The 17321-nt window shown below is 37.6% G+C and overlaps 1 protein-coding gene across 3 annotated transcripts in view; it reads left to right on the top strand.

Annotated features, from left to right (window-relative positions):
* The window catches only part of NR2C2 (nuclear receptor subfamily 2 group C member 2), an 83932-nt gene that overhangs the window by 32151 nt on the left and 34460 nt on the right, over window positions 1-17321 (top strand). For all 3 annotated transcript variants that reach the window (XR_004425447.1, XM_033132121.1, XM_033132122.1), the window contains one exon: window positions 4771-4881. Coding sequence is in view for 2 of the 3 variants with exons in the window: in XM_033132121.1 (XP_032988012.1) it covers window positions 4771-4881 (111 nt within the window). In the remaining variant the exon portion in view is untranslated. The remainder of the gene's footprint in view (window positions 1-4770; window positions 4882-17321) is intronic.

Consider the following 17321-nt stretch of genomic DNA (forward strand, 5'->3'; position numbering starts at 1 on the left):
ACAGCTCTGTCTGGTTTTGGTGAATGGAATCTGCACTGGCAGTTTGAAAGCAAATGCCTGTGAGTTCCCTCAACCAACCTTTGCCTGTTTGGGTTGGACTCACTGGTCTGGAAGGTTCCTGAAGAAAAATGTAAACAAATCTGCAGGGAACCATTGGCATGGTAAGTACAAGTGTCCTGAAGAAAACAAGACTGATACTGAAGTCTGTTCTCATTCTCTGTTTCTGGAGGAAAGTCTTTGTAATTCACTGTATTTCATAGGCACTTATTTTTAGAGCAGTTGGTGAAGTAGCAGTGGATGTAGGCACCTAGTATGTATTTGAAGGAATTCAATTTAGTGTCTATTTACTGCTTAGCACCTAGCGATTATTCATAGGAACTATGTTTGAGTATGCTGGGTAAATTCAGGTGGGGCAAAAGCTATTTGTTGTTTTCAGCAGCTTCATCTGCCTATGAACAGAGAGTTTGTGAACCTCCTTGCTCTTAAAACACCTCATCATTTTACATAATTGTGGATAGTGGTGGTTGACTTTGGATCTGTTTTTGTGCCAGGAAATTCAGGGCTATCGTTTTATCTTTTTAAACATATTGTCAACTGGAAAATTAAGAAAGTGGTTAATCAATTTTGATATATATGAGGCTGATTTATAATGTTCAGCTTTGATTCCTTCATTGACTTTATTTATACTTGTAGAGAAGAGCTGAGCTTACCAGTCATCAAGAGAAATAATTCTTGAGGAACATGGCACACGGTCGTTGTAAGGTTTTAATCCTCTGTGTGAGGAGAGGGAGGGGTAAGCACCTCAAAGGCCAGCAGCCTCCTGTGGATTCTTCTCTCTGTGATTCAAGTTGCAGCACAAAGAGCGTTTAATTCTTTGCCCACAGACGTTTCACTACACTTACTATTTAATGGTCCTTTGAAATAAAAAATAAAAGGAGGATATGGTACTTTTCAGTTCAGGCTGGAGGTGTCCCCTGCATGAAACCCTTTACCCACTTAGGCGTTTACATTGTTCATTATTTCACTGGGAATGTTAATTTAAAGAGAGAGCGGAAATTCCTGATAGAGATTTGTAACATATTAGGTCTGCATGATCAGTTTTTTTTACAGGGTGTGAACTTTGTTGCCCTATTAATAATCCAAGGGAATCTTGCAGCCAAAACCCAGAATAAATTACAGTTTAGAAACTCTTAATATTTGCTCATCAGCCCAGTGCTATCTGCGGTAAACCACAGAAGTTTTTCCTAAGAATTATTTCCAAACAAACAAAAAAAAATGCTGCCACGGCAATGTTATGTTATGATGGAATAGAGAAGCTTCTCACTATAGTGAAAATGTATGAACTTCCCTGTTAGTCTCATAAACCCACGTGTGTCAGTGGAAGCCAGGACCTTTTGGTTTATATGATAAACTTCCAAGGCGAGTGTTGTGTAGTGTATGAAGGATTCCTAATTAGCAGACAGGCACAAGAGTAGAGTAAAACAAAGAAAGGTCTAGGCAGTCCCATGGTCAAGAACTATTTATTCATTCCCGAAGTGATCACTCACTAAGTAATCATTGTGGGCCTAACATGTACCTCGCCTTTGGAGTAAAAGGAGAAATAGGAAATGGTCCCTCTGAGGTCGGCTTCACCAGGCAGTTACAGTAAGTGCCCTGGAGAGAGTCCTACATGCAGCAGCTCTGGGAGCCCAGAGCAGAACGCCTGTACCAAACTGAGAGACCAGGAAAGCCCTTGCCAGAGGAGCAGGGCTTTTATTAAAACTCTCTTTAGACAGGAAACATTTGTGTGTTGGGAAAGCATGGGTAACTTTAGAAAGGATGTAAAATGGCACAGCTGATTTTTGCCCTGTGTGAGAGACTATGCCCTAGAAGACCTATGTCCAAACATACTTTTACTCCCAGCTTGCTCACGGTTTAAGTCCTTTGGACTAGCAGTTTTCCTGTCGAAAGTGCAAGTGTTCTGGCCAGTGTGTGACACACACCTGGGTGTTGTCAGGCATTCATACATGTGTGAACGAGGTGATCCTGTCCTTTCCATGTGAGCCGATTGAAGGAATATAAAGTAGACTAAGGCAGGAGGGGGCCAAGATAGACATCAGGTACTGAAAAGGCAGGCAAGAAAGAATGGAAAGCAGCCACTTCGAGTCGTCAAAAATGCATCTAATATTTTTATGTCCTGTTACCTCATTGACTATCACTGTGCTAAATTATATTCAACAAAATGCTTCTGAAAAAAAATTTTCTCACCATCACCTAATCCAAGTTCACTAAGATTTGTACTTATATTTTGTTCTGCATGTTTTAGCTCTTCTATTTAAATCTTTGATCCATTTTGAGTTAATTTTTCCCTTTTTTATTGTGATAAAATAACACAAAATTTAATATCTTAACTATATTTAAGTGTACAGCCCCAATTTCTCCACATCCTTGCCAGCACTTGTTATTTTTTGTTGTTTTTTATAGTAGCCATCGTAATGGGCGTCACATGTTACCTCATGGTAGTATTGGTTTTTATTTCCCTATGACTAGTGATGTTGAGCCGCTTTCCATACGCTCATTGGCCATTTGTGTATCTTTTTTGGAGAAATGTTTATTCATGTCTTCTGCTCATTTGGTAATTGGGTTGGGGTTTTTTTTATGTTGTTGAGTTTTAGGTGTTCTCTTTATATTCTAGATATTAATGCCTTATCAGATACATTATTATAAATATTTTCTCCCATTCTGTTGGCTGCCTGCTCTATTGTTACTGTCTTTCAATGCACAAATTTTTAAATTTTCTCATAAAGTTTAATTTGTCTGTTTTTTTCATTTGTTGCCTGTGCCTTTGGTGTCATATCCATGAAATCATTATCAAATCCAATGTTGTGATGCTTTTCTCCTATGTTTTCTTCTAAGACTTTTATAGTTTCAGGTCTTAAATTTAGGTCTTTCATCCATTTTGAATTAAATTTGGTATATGGTGTTAAGTAAGAGTCCAGATTCATTCCTTTACATCTATATATACTGTTTTCCCAGCGCCATTTGTTGAAAAGACTATCCTTTCCCCCATTGAATGGTCTTGGCACCCTTGTCAAAAATCATTTAATCATATATTGAGGGTTTATTTCCAGGATTTCTGTTCTATTCCATTAGTCTATATGTCTTTATGCCAGTACCATACTGTTTTATTGACTGTAGCTTTGTAGCAATTTTTGAAATCAGGAAGTGGGAGTCTTACAGCTTTGTTGTTTGTTTTTTTTTGGTCAAAGTATTTTTGGCTCTTTGGGGCCCACTGAGATTCCATATGAATCTTAGGACAGGTTTTTCTAGTTCTGCAAAAAGCATCATTGGGATTTTGACAGGGATTGCATTGAATCTGTAGATCACTTTGGGTAGTATTGACATCTTAGCAATAATTAAGTCATTTGATCCATGAACTTGGAATGTATTTCCATTTATTTATGCCTTTAATTTCTTTCAGCAATGTTTTGTAGTTTTCATTGTACAAGTCTTTCACCTCCTTGGTTATGTTAATTCCTAACTATTTTATTCTTTTTGATGCTGTTACATGGAATTATTTTTGTAATTTTCTTTTCAGATGGTTCAGTGCGTTGACTTTCTATTCTGTTACTTTGCTGAATTCATTTATTCTAGTGTGTGTGTGTATAATTTTAGGGTCCTTCTTGCCCACCCTAGCTCCCACAGCCAAGCTGTGTGCAGGCTGCTTCAGGAACACAGTGCACACACAGCTGTTTGCTTTGGGTGGAGGTGGGGATTGAGTAGCTGCTACTGTTCTAAGAGCTGAAATTGACCAAAATTACCCGCAATTTATTGCACAAGCCTACTCTTAACAGGTTGAGAACTTTACTTCTATTCCTTGTTTGCTGAGTGTTTTTAGCATGAAAAGGTATTGAATTTTGTCAAATGCTGTTTCTCTTGTCAGTTGGGATGATCATGTAATTTTTGTCCTCTATCCTTTTAATGTGCTGTATTACAGTGTTTGATTCATATGTTGAACCAACTTTGCATTCCTGAGAGAAATCCTACTTAGTCATGACGTATAATTATATAATCTATATGCTTATATATTTGGTTTGCCATTGTTTTGGTGAGGATTGTTGCACCTGTTTTCATAAGGAATATTGGTCTGTAGTTTTCTTGTGATGTCTTTGTCTGGTTTTGGTATCCGGTGATACTGATCTCATAGAATGAATTAGGAAGTGTTCCCTCCTCTTCTGTTTTTTGGAAGAGTTTATAAAACATTACTTCGTAACATATTTTTATTCAAGGAAAAATACCTGCTCACTTCAGGTGCCCACTCAGAATTTTGAGCCTTGCTTTGGTGGGTATTGACTAAATTCCAGACCCTCATATTTCTGATGGCTTTTCCCAACCTCATCTCAGTGGGGCTGGAGGGTTACCAGGACTCTTTGACAAGTATTAATGCCTGTGGTTCTACAGTGCTGTTAGAGCATTCTTTCTGGAAACTCTGCTCTTAAAGGAGTGTTTTACAGCTTGGAGACAGTGAAAAAATTCATCACATTCTTTTGGTAGCTTTTTATTTTATTGAAATTGTGCAGAACAGACCTGAAAATTTCTTTGTTTTTTGTTTTTTCCTTGCATTTTCAACATTAGAAAGAGCTATTTTATGATTATATATGCTTTGTGCCATCCTGGATCAATATTTCTTTGATTCCTTTATCATCCTGGGTCCACATTCTGGAACTACGCTAGTTTAGCACTGGGCATCTTTCTGAGCCCCTTGTGATCCAGCCCACTTTTCACCCACAGGTACCACGTACACAGACCTCTCGGCCGGAATCTCCAGGGATGACCAGCCCCTCCCCACGCATCCAGATAATCTCCACCGACTCTGCGGTAGCCTCACCTCAGCGCATTCAGGTACCTGCACCAGCCCCACCTGCCTAAGAGTTTCTCTAAATAGTTGTGCTTCTTGCGCATTAAGTACAGCACAACTTCATTTATTCTTTAAAAAGTAAAAGAAGAAAAAGTTCACATTTATATGAACTAACTTTTAATATAAAAGTCTACACTACTGTTTCCAACTATTGGGATGAAGTACCATTTTGTTACTTACATGCTTCCAAATTGAGAGGCAGTATGTCCTACTGGTTAAGAGTAGGGACCCCCGCTTGAAGTCAAATCCAGTGCCCCATTTTATAGCTTTTTTGACCCTGGAAAATTAATTTTTCAATGCATCACTTATTTCTTCTAGGAAATGTATGTAATAGTAATACTTATCTCATAAGGTTATTGTAAGGAATCAATGGGATATTGCTGGCAAAGTGCTCAGAACAGTGCCCGGCACATATTAATGTTCAATGTGTACCAACTATTTATATACAGAGGGTGCCAAAAAATGTATACACATTTTAAGAAAGGAAAAGTGTATTAAATATTAAATGTTAATATTTGATTTTAAAATTGTAATATTCAATATATACCCATAACAAAAGATGAATATGAGTCACGTTTGACTTCTGCAGTTACTAGAGGTGCTAAAGTGGTTACCATCAGCGTCCAGACACTTCTGATTATGGCAAACTACTGCTTGAGCAACATTGACCAAAGTGTCTACTTGTATACATTTTTTTGGCACCCCCAGTATAATAATATTACTAGCATTGTTATTTATTAACTAATCAGTATTCACTTATCGGAAGTTTAGTCTTCCCCAGAGTTCTGAACCTGCCTGTGGCTCATTGAATAAAGAAAAGGGATGGGTATCGAAATCAGGATCAACAAACTTGGATTAAAGATTTATAGTTATCTCAACAAGTTGAATCAAAAGGCCAAACCAATAAAAAGCGTGAACAAAGATGAATGGCAAAAGAAAACATTCGTTATATGACATGAGTTTGAGAGAATACCAGGGTAGACAGGTATTTGAGTGAGTAAGTAAAAGGGTCGCTTTCATTTACAGTTTATTTCAAGCTTAGTACAAGTGAACAGTATGGTAAAGTAACTAGATAATTTCTATAGTGTTTGCTCACTCTTACAAGTCATTTTATAGACTCCTATAAACTAAGCATAGAAGAGTTCTAATAAGTAAAATGAAATAAGTTAAACATTATATTTTCATTATGTTTGTATTATATAATATTTTATCATAAATACAGGAGTTCATATACTTGTCATTATTTTAACTTTACACCAAGTAGGAAACACATAACTGAGTGTGTGGAAATTCAGAAGTAATGGCCTGACATTGTTTTACTATTCACCAGAATTAGAAATTTTATATAGCTAAATTATTATTTCTTTTTTACTTTGTTCTTATTTGCTAATTATGACTTCAAAATACGTCCTTTATAGTTTTATGTAGTAGGTGTTAGGCCCCTGCTTATATAATTCTCCTGACTGGGAAAGGAGCTAACTGCATTTAACCATGACGGTTACATCATGGTCTCACATCCGTGAGAGGGCAGATGAGAACATAGACAGTTCTCCCAGGAGACTCTGTCAGTAGCTAGTGTGTATTTCAAGCGAGTGCACATTTCCCCTGCATTGGTATAAGAAGAGTCTTTGTTTTCTAAGGGCCATTCTAGCATCCCATTCCGTACAGTGAGACTTCCCAGTGCCTGGTGCTCGGCCCATGGTGACGTTGGTGTCCTGGCTGGAATGCAGTAAGGTCCCTTGAACAGAAGTCTTAATAGAATAGATCCTTGGCATTGAGCTTTCGGTCTCTGTAGGGAAGATAACCCATTAGCATGCAATTTATTACTGTAAATATAGTTGAAAATCTTTTCATTATGAACTGTCAATAAAATTGAGTACTATTTTGTTACTTACGTGCTTCCAAATTGAGAGGCAGTATGTCCTAGTAGTTAAGAGTATGGGCCCCCACTTGAAATCAAATCCAGTGCCCCATTTTATAGCTTTTCTGACCCTGGAAAAGAGCAACTGAACTATTTCAAGGTTTCTTTTGTTTTTAAGGAAAATTAAGATTGTAGGATAATTTCTCGGTTCTTGATGCTAGTGCTCATAGCTTTGATGAAGTTTTCATTTCTAAGCCTGACTCTAGATGCCTCCCCCATGCTCTGAGGCCGGCTGGGGAAGAGGATAAATGCTATGGTGTTTGAATGAATAACAATGCTTAGAACCCAAATAGTGCCTTCTATGATAATGTTGGGAGGGAAGGATTATATAATCAGGATGACGGGCCAGGCAACATTTAAACTTTGGCTCTGAATGGAACAGACTTAGGAGTCAGATCTTGTCTCCACTCAGCTATGTGACCCTGGGGAAAGATTTCATAACCTGTATATATAGCTGTAAAAGGGCAATAAAAATTGTACCTACTTTGTACAGTTTTAAATGGATTAAATGAGATAATTCCTGTAATCTTATAGGAAGCAAACATCAATAAATGTTAGGAACTGAGTTATGATTTTTTAATGTGTTTTTTTAATATAATTTCAAACTTACAGAAAATAGTACATGGAAATCCTGTATGCCCATTACCCAGATTCACTAATTGTTTGCTGTAACATTCTGAGTCTGTGTATGTATATATTTCTAAATCATTTAAGAATAAATTAGAGACATCACATCTCTTTGCCCTGAATGCTTCAGTATGTGTTTCCTAAGAACAATGACATTCTCTTACATGATCACAATACAGTTATCAAAATCAGGAAATTTATCATTCATGATTATATCTCTGTTCCCCCCAGAATGTTTAGGATACAGTAGGGGTCAATAAATGCTTAGTGAATTAATAAATAAAGTGATAAATGATCTTAATACTAAAAAAAAATCAGGAAATTTAATATTGAAGCATGCCATTATCTAACCCACAGTCCATATTCTAAAATGTCATCAGTTGTCCCAGTTAAGTCCTTTATAGCTATATTTTCCCATTCCGGGGTTTATATTACTGTTTTTAATAATGATAATAATAATTAAGGTGTGGCAATCAGCAAAACCAACATATCTAGTTATGCAGGTCAACAGAGGGTGAGCTGAAGCATAGACTTATGTTCATTAGTGCCCCGTGACCCTACTAGCTGCAAAAGGGCTTTGGGGCCAAGTGGCAAGGGTAACAGTCCTCAGAGTCGGGGGGTAGCCTTGTGGCTGGGGTTGAGAGCTGTTGTTTTTTGGGATACAGCAGTCTAGAGTGGGAGCTGTGGGAAGGAGATGGGGGATTAAGAACAGCCATAGGAGAGCCCCACTTGTCTGAGAAAGAGGCTTAATCTAAGCCATGCAAGCACAAAGTAGCTTCTCAGGAAATGTCACAAGTTTTCTTCATATGCACATCTTTCCAGGCCAGTGGTTTTCAAATTGTGTTCTTTATTGCTTCCCAGAGTACATAAAATTAGGTTCAAAGTTTGTTTTTTAATCCAGCTTTCAAAGCGATTAAGATATCCATGTTTCCCTGAAAATAAGACCTAGCCAGACCATCAGCTCTAATACGTCTTTTGGAGCAACAATTAATATAAGACCCGGTATTATATTATATTATACTATACTATACTATACTATACTATACTATACTATACTATACTATACTATACTACGTAATGTTATGTAAGACCGGGTCTTATATAAAATAAGACCGGGTCTCATTAATTTTTGCTCCAAAAGACGCATTAGAGCTGATGGTCCAGCTAGGTCTTATTTTTGGGGAAACATGGTAGTTTAAAAGAAAAACACACTTGAACATGTCCTGTACCAAATCTGACACACTGGAGATCACTGGTCCACTCACTTGTACTGCCATGTTTGTTCTCTTTGGGGCAGACCTTGGTATAAAGCTTCCCTTGCCACCTTGGTGTATTTTAAGGTTTTCCTGAGATATTCCTCCATATTCCCCATTTCAAGTTTATGTTTTTCAGGAGAGCATAGTCATACTCATTGTTTGATCTAAGGAAATGTTTAAATTTCAGCTTACAAAATACATTTATATTATAAAATACTTCATTTATCTATTTCATATATTGAGGTTTCACTTTGTACCAGAAAGGATCTCTGCTGCTTATATATTTTTTGAAAGTTTGAAATCTTTATTACATTCCCCTGAGAAAGGCATCTTGGGCTCTTATAACAGCCCCTTCTCCACTCTTGCCTACTTCTCCCTTCTACCAGCTCTGTATTCCTACACATCCCTTCTTCGAGCTGCCGGTATCTGTTCTCCATCCTTTCCATGTCCACAACCATTTGATGTTTCCTTTCTCCCTCTGCTGTTCTAGTGACCTCGCTCAGGTACTTGTACCGTGTTTCCCCAAAAATAAGACCTAGCCGGATGATCAGCTCTACTGCGTCTTTTGGAGCAAAAATTAATATAAAACCTGGTCTTATTTTACTATAAGACCAGGTATAATATAATATAATATATAATATAATATAATATAATATAATATAATATAATATAATATAATATAATACGGGGAAACAGGGTAGGAGCTGTTTGTTTGTATGTATTGGATGGGTAATAGGTGCACATAGGCACAGAATCACACCAAACAGCGTACAGAGTAAAAGATGAGTCTCCCTTCCTCCTCCCTAAGTGTCTCCCAAGAGGTAGCCCCGTTACCGTATTACTTATTCTTTCAGATACGTGATCTGCCTATACACCCACAAGCATATGTATAAATACATACAGCATATTTTTAAACGCGTGACAGCATTCTGCCCACTCTTTCTGCACCTTGCTCTTTTTTTCTTAACACTGTCTTTTGGAGGCGGTTCCATGTGTATACACAGAGCTTCCTTTCTCTTGAGTTGCGATTTGATGTCCCATTTCATGGATGCTGCCATGAATAACCTCTACTGCTTGATTTAGCATATGTGAGAGTATTTCTGTAGGACCAGTTCCTCTAAGTAGGCTTGCTGGGGGAAAGGGTGCGTCCATGTGTGATTTTTTTTGTTTTTTTTGTTTGAGGTATATGGTACGTCTTCACTTAATGTCCTCGATAGGTTCTGCAACTGTAAGTGAAATGACTTATAATGAAACCATTTTTACCAGAGGCTAATTGATATAAACAAGAGCTAAGTTCCTACAGCGTCTCAGCAACATTGTGAGGAAACAACATTGAACAAAAAATGATGTTGTTTGAGGAGCTGCTGTAATTGAAATATAACGTATGTTAGTTTCAGGTGTGTAACATAATGATTCGCAATTTGTATGTATGTGAAATAATCACCACAATAAGTCTAGCTACCATTCATCACCATAGGTTATTACCATTTTAATTCTTGCAATGAGAACTTTTAAGATCTACTCTCTTAGCAACGTACAAATGTGCAATACAGTATTGTTAACTGTAGTCACCATGCTGTACGTTACATTCCCCAGGATTTATTTATTTTATAACTGGAAGTTTGTACCTTTTGACCTCCTTCACCCATTTCGCTCACCCCCTCACCCCTGCTTCTGGCAGTCACCAATCTGTGCTGTTTATCTATGAGCTCTTGTTTTTTTGTTTTGTTTTGTTTCTAAGATTCCACATATAAGTGAGATCATATGGTATTCGGACATTTTAACAATATTAATTCTTCCGAAAGTCCATGAGCATAGAATATCGTTCCATTTATTTGTGTCTTCGATTTTTTTTATTAATGTCTTATAATTTTCAGTGTACAGGTCTTTCACCTCCCTGGTTAAATTTATTCCTAGGTATTTTATGCAAAAGATGCAATCATAAATGGAAATTTTTTTAAATTTCTCTTTATGATAATTCATTATTAGTGTATAAAAACACAACAGACCTTTGTATGTTGATCCTGCAACTTTACCGAATTCATTTATTCTAACAGTTTTTGATGAGGTTTTTAAGGTTTTCTATATATAATGTCATCTGCAGATTGTGACAGTTTTACTTTTTCCTTTTAAAATCGGGTGCCTTTTCTTTCTTTCTCTTGCCTAATTGCACTGACTAAGACTTCCAATACTATGTTGAATAAAAGTGGGGAGAGTGGGCATCCTGGTCTTGTTCCTGATCTTGGAGGCAAAGCTTTCAGCTTCTCACTTAGTATGACATTAGCTGTGTGTCCATGTATAATTTTGACAGTAGTTTCCAGAGTGCCTTCCAAAGAGGTTTTGCCAACTACCAGCCTGATATGAGAGTGCCTGTTTCCCTACACACTCAACTATATATTGTGCAGTATGTACATTTTAATCTTTCAGTTTTCGAGGTGAAATGATATATCATTGCTGTGTAAATTTTGCATTTCTGTTACTATTTTTGAATATCCAAGCTAATAACTCAAATTTTATGTAATTATAAATAAGAAAGGACTCTTTTCCCATCCTTTCCTGTACCCCTATCCCATTTACTTTACAACCAATAGGCTTTTAAAAAATTATGTCTAATTTTATTTTGCTTATCTTATTACATTAAATGTACTTTATGATCCAAAGGTAAATACATATATTAAAATAGTAGGCTTTTCCAGAACCACTGCTCTGAAATATCCCAGATCAATCGCTAAGTATTGGTTTTATAGAAGGATTCATAGTCATAAAACTTACAGGAAATAATTCTGGGCTAACTTACATGATATTGGCTATAGTTCTTTCCTGCACCTTCTCTGCCGGACTGCTAAATGTAGGGATTCCTCAGGATTGCACTTTGGGGCCAGTTTGTCTTCTCTGTATTTTCTCTAGCAGAACCCTAGGCTTTAAATGTTATTCTATGCTAGTGACTCCCAAATGGTATCTATGGCCCAGACCTCTGTTGTGAGCTCTATTTAAGTTCAAAATATTTAAAATTTTTTCTTGAGACTTTATCTTTGATCCATGTGTCATTGTGTGTTGTTTAATTTCTAATATTTGGGGATTTTTCTAGCTGTCTTTCTATTATTGATTGCTAGTGTAATTCTATTACGATGTGAGAACATACTTTATGATTCCTTTGTTTTACTTTTTAGGTGTATTTTATGGCCCAGAATGTGATCTGTCTTAATGAATGTTACATGCAAGCTTGAGAAGAATGTGTATTCTGCTATTGTTAGGTGGATTATTTTATAAATGTCAGTTATATTGAGTTGATTGATAATGCTGTTCAGGTCAACTATATCCTTATTGATTTTCTGCCTGCTTGATCCATCAGTTGCTGACGGGAGAAATGACATCTCCAACTGTCATAGTTGATTTCTCTTATTTCTCCTTGGTAGTTCTATCAGTTTTGCCTCACGTATTTTGATACTGTGTTCTTAGGTGCATACACACTTAGGATTACTGTCTTTGGTGGAAATTGACCCATTTATCATCATGTAATGTCTCTCTTTATTCTTCCTGATATTTTCCTTGTTCTAAAGTCTACTTTGTCTTTAAATTAATATAATTACTCCAGCTGTCTTTTGATTAATGTTAGCATGGTATCTTTCTCTTTTAATCTATGTCTAGAGTTTCCTGTCGACAATTTATAATTGATTTTTCTTTTTTTCTTTTTTTTATCTAAATGACAGTCTCTGTCTTTTATTTAGTGTATGTAGACCTTCACGTTTAAAGTGATTATGGATATATTTGGATTAATATCAAACATGTGTGTAACTTTTCTATTTGTTGCCAGAGGCTTCTTTTTCTTCTGGTTTTGACTGAGTAACTTACATGATCCCTTTTATATCTTTTTTTAGTGTATCAAATATACTTCTTTACAAATGTTTTTAGGTGTTGCCCTAGAATTTACAATATCAATTTTAAACTAATCTAAGTCCACCGTCAGACAACACTATTCTGTTTCACATACAATGCAGGAACCTTATAGCAGGGTATTCCCTGTTCCTCCCTCCCCTTCCTGTGACATTGCTATCCTTCATTTCACATTCAGTGCATTAGTACTATTATTAACTTAAACAATTATTTTTTACATAAATTAGGAATAAAAAGATTTTATTTTACCTTCTGTTAATTCAGGGGCATGAGGACAAACTTCTTACATCTTTATCACAGGAAGTAGGTTGCAAATCGGAGCAAGGTGCCCATCTAGTTAGGCTCTTTTTCCCACAGAACTGGGAAATAAGCAAGCTGTATTTCCTGAAGTTTGCATTTCAAAAAGATGGGTCCCAAGTCCTTGAGAAAACATTTCTGTGTTTTGAGACTGGCAAGAGGCTTACCTAACCATTACAGAGATTTGTGTATGTATGAAAAGGACAGAACAAGTTCTAAAAGGAAAGGGAGAGGGGGCAGAAATCTCTTCCCTTATTTTCAAAAGGAAGAATTAAGCCTCTTGTCTTTCATTTGTATTTGCTCTGGCAAACAGTATATGCCTAAACGTAGTTTTTTCAGTATTCTGCTTTATGTTATCTATGCTTCATAGATGTATGGTTTGGTATTTGTCTTTAATTTTGGAAAGTTCTCGGTCATTATTACTTCAAATAGTTCTTCATTCTCCTTCTGGGCTTCCATTACGCATATGTTATGTTTTGAAATTGTCCCATCCTTCTTGGATATTCTGTTTGGGGTGGTTTTGTTTTTGTTTGGGGGGGGGTGTTCCCATTCTTTTTTTCCCCTTTGCATTTCAGTTTAGGAAAGTTTCTATTGACCTATCTTCAAACTCACTGATTCTTTCCTTGGTTGTGTCCAGTGTACTGGTGAGCCCATCAAGGCATTCTTCATTTCTGTCACAGTTTTTTATTTCTAACATTCCTACTTTCTGAGAATTTCCATCTCTGCTTACATTCTCTTCTGTTCTTGCATGTTTTCCTTTTTCTTTTAGAGACCTTAACATATTAATCATGGTTGTTTTAAATTCTTTGATAATTCCAACATTTGTGTTATGTCTGAGTCTGGTTCTGATACTTGTTTTGTCCCTTCAGATTGTGTTTTTCTTGCCTTTTGGCATGCCTTGTCAATTTTCTGTTGAATGCCAGACAGTATTAGCTGTAGTAGGCAATAGGAACTGAGGTAAAGAAACTTCTAGTATGAGGATTTATATTAATCTGGCGAGGGGTTGAGCTGTATTTAATGTTTTACTATAGCTGTAGATGCCAGACGTTTCAAATTCCTCTAGTGTCTTTGGTTTTGTCTGTTGACTGGGGCTTCCTTAGATATTCCTCCTCAGAGAGTCTGTGTCTTGAAGCTCTTCTAGCTGTAACCACATGTTATACTTTTCAAACTCGTGTTCTAGGTTTCTTTGGATAAATACACAGAAGGGGAATTACTGGGTCCTTCTTTGTCTCTTGTTATAGTCTTTGTTTTAAAGTCTTATTTTGTCTGGTATAAATATTGCTGCCCCAGTTTTGTTTGGAGTTTTTTTGTTGTTTTTTTCCATTTCCATTTTCATGAAATATCTTTTTCCATCTCTACTTTCAGTCTGTGTGTGACTTTTAATATGAAGTGAGTCTCTTGTAAGCAACATGTGTAAGACTCTTGTTTTCTTTTACATTCAGCCACCTTATGTCTTTTGATTGGAGCATTTAATCCATTTACATTTAAAGTAATTGTGAGTAAATGTAGTTATTACCATTTTATTCATATTTTTTATCTCTTTTTCTTCTTAAAGAAATCCCTTTAACATTTCTTGTAATACTGGTTTAATAATACTGGTTTAGTGGTGATGAATTCCTTTATCTTTTTCTTGTCTGGAAAGCTCTTTATCTGTCTTTCAATTCTAAATGATAGCTTTGCTGGGTAGAGTAATCTTGATTGTAGGTCCTTGCTTTCCATCACTTTGACTATTTTGTGCCAGTTCCTTCTGGTCTGCAAAGTTTCTGTTGAGAAATCAGCTGACAGTTTTATGGGAGCTCCCTCGTAGGAAACTGCTTTTCTCTTGCTGCTTTTAAGATTCCATCTTTGTCTTTAACCTTTGGCATTTTAATTATGATGTGCTTTGGTGTGGGCCTCTTTGGGTTCATCTTATTTGGAACTCTCTGTGCTTCCTGGACTTATATGTCAATTTCCTTCACCAGGTTAAGGAAGTTTTCTGTCATTATTTCTTCTAATAGGTTTTCAGTTCCTTGCTCTCTTTTCCTTCTGGTACCCCTATGATGTGAATATTGGTACACTTGATGTTGTTTGTCCCAGAGGCCCCTTAAACTATCCTCATTTTTTTTTTGTATTTTTTCTTTTTGTTGTTCTGATTGGGTGTTTTCTGCTGCCTTCCAGGTTATTGATTTGATCCTGTTTTACCTAATCTACTATTGATTCCCTCTAATGTGTTCTTCATTTCAGTTACTGTGTTCTTCATTTCTTACTGGTTCTTTTTTTTTTTATCTCCATTTTTATGTTTCCTATCTCTTTGTTGAAGTTCTCACTGAGATCATTGAGCATCCTTATAATCAGTGTTTTAAACTCTGCGTCTGGTACATTGCTTGTCTCCATTTTTGTTTAGTTCTTCTGTTCTGTTCTTTCACTGGACATGTTTCTTTGTCTCCCTATTTTGGATGCCTCCGTGTGTTTGTTTCTGTGTATTAGGTAATGCTGCTGTGTCTCCTGTTCTTGGTAGAGTGGCCTTATGCAGTAGGTGTCTTGTGGTGCACAGCTGGGTGCTGCAGGTATGTCCCTTGTGTAGGTTGTGTGTGCACTCCTATTGTAGTTGAACCTGATTGCTGTTTGCACGCCAATGGGAGGGTTTACACGTCAGTATGAGGACTGACTGTGACTACAGGGAAGGCACTGTTGTGCAGGGGCCGACTCTATGGAGTAGGACTCACGTTGGCAGGGCCCTAGTGCCTGCTGAGTCTGCCTTTTGGATGTGTCATTTGTGGAGGTGATGGGGTGGTGCTCTGGTGGGGTCTGAAGCTGACCACCAAGTATTTGGTTCTGTGGCCTCAAGGGAGGGGCTCTGGTGCAGACTAAGTTCAGCTGCTGCCTGTGCCCTATCCAGGGCCACTGGGTATGAGCTACAAAGTGATCTGTAGGCGGTTGCCACTTGTGCTGGGCTTAGAGGTGCCTGGGAGAAGCTAAGCTGAAAACTAAGGCTGGCTGCTGCTAGTGCCAGGCTTGGGGCTGCTTAGCAAGAGGTATAGAACACGCAGAGGCCAGAAACGTTTGAGAGATTTTAGGGAAGTCCACAGCATTCGCCAAGACAGGCCATTTGTATGGAAAACCCACTGGAAGCGGCTTGGGTGGACCCAAAAGTTGAGTGGGGCAGGGTTTCAGGGAATCACCAGGGCGGGGTGAACGAACAGTGTTAGCCTCATTGATGGAGACTCAGATATGGTGCCTGGGTGCACCTACAGGCCGAGTAAGGGAAGGACTCAACAAAGGAACAATGGCTTCTGCCAGCACTTATATCTGGGAAAAAGCTATCCCTTCAGCCCTCACTCTGAAGTCAGACAGATCAGTTCCTCCCTGTATGTCTCTGGTGCCTTTCGAGCTGCTGCACCCACACTGAAGCTCAGAGCAAGTGAGTCCATCAGCAAGTAAGTCTGTGCACAGGCCCTTCAAAAGGATCACCTGGGACTCTAGCAGACCTCTTCCTCACTCAGCCACAGTCCACTGGTTTTCACAGCCAGAAGTTATAGGAACTTCTCTTCCCAGCCCTGGAACCTTGGGGCTACAACCCCTTGCTCCTCAGGGGGGACCTCTGCAGCTGAGATATCCCTCCCAGTTTTTAAATATCTCATGTGGATGTGGGACCAGGCCATGCCACGTCTCTGCCCCTCCTACCAATCTTGACATGGCTTCTTCTCTATATCCTTAGTTATAGGACTTCTGCTCAGCTAGATTTCAGATGATTCTCGAAGATTGTTGTTCTGTAATTGTAATTTTGATTTGGTCGTGGGAGACGGAGAGCACAGCATTTACCTACTTCACCATCTTGACTGAAGTCATTTACTTTTTTGCATAGGTTCCAAAAGTGTTTTTAAATAGATTTCCTTTAGTTTTTTATTTTTAATTTAATCATCTTGGCTATTTTTCCCTTATTATGCTGTAATATACCCTGACCTTTAATTATCTGACAAATTTTATATATTTATTTATACACACACACATATGTATGTGGTGTATGTGCGCTCGTGCATATCTATTAATAATAGTATAAGATAGATATAAAATAGTGTAAGAAACTTGAAGACCTGATTTTAGGAGGTGAAATACCCTAAATGGGTCTGATGGTACTTTGAATGAAATCCCTACTCCCAGCGAGGCCAGTCCACCTCTCTGTCTGGGCTCCTTCGGCCACTCTTCATTGTCCATGGGCCTGAGATCGGTTCTAAGAGTTGCTTTCTCTTAAGGTTTTCCATATGCCAGAACATTTCCTATTGCTTAGAACACAGTTTTCCCTAAACCTTTATCTGTCTCTCTTCTCAGCCTTGAATCTTGTTTTAAATGCCCCCTCCTCACAGAGCCTTCCCTTACCTTCTTTCTAAAGTTAGTGTTTTGTGTTATTCTCTCTTAACCTGATCTTTTCCCTCATAATACATATCATATA

This window comes from Rhinolophus ferrumequinum, chromosome 17 (genome assembly GCF_004115265.2).
Source record: "Rhinolophus ferrumequinum isolate MPI-CBG mRhiFer1 chromosome 17, mRhiFer1_v1.p, whole genome shotgun sequence".
NCBI lineage: Eukaryota > Metazoa > Chordata > Mammalia > Chiroptera > Rhinolophidae > Rhinolophus > Rhinolophus ferrumequinum.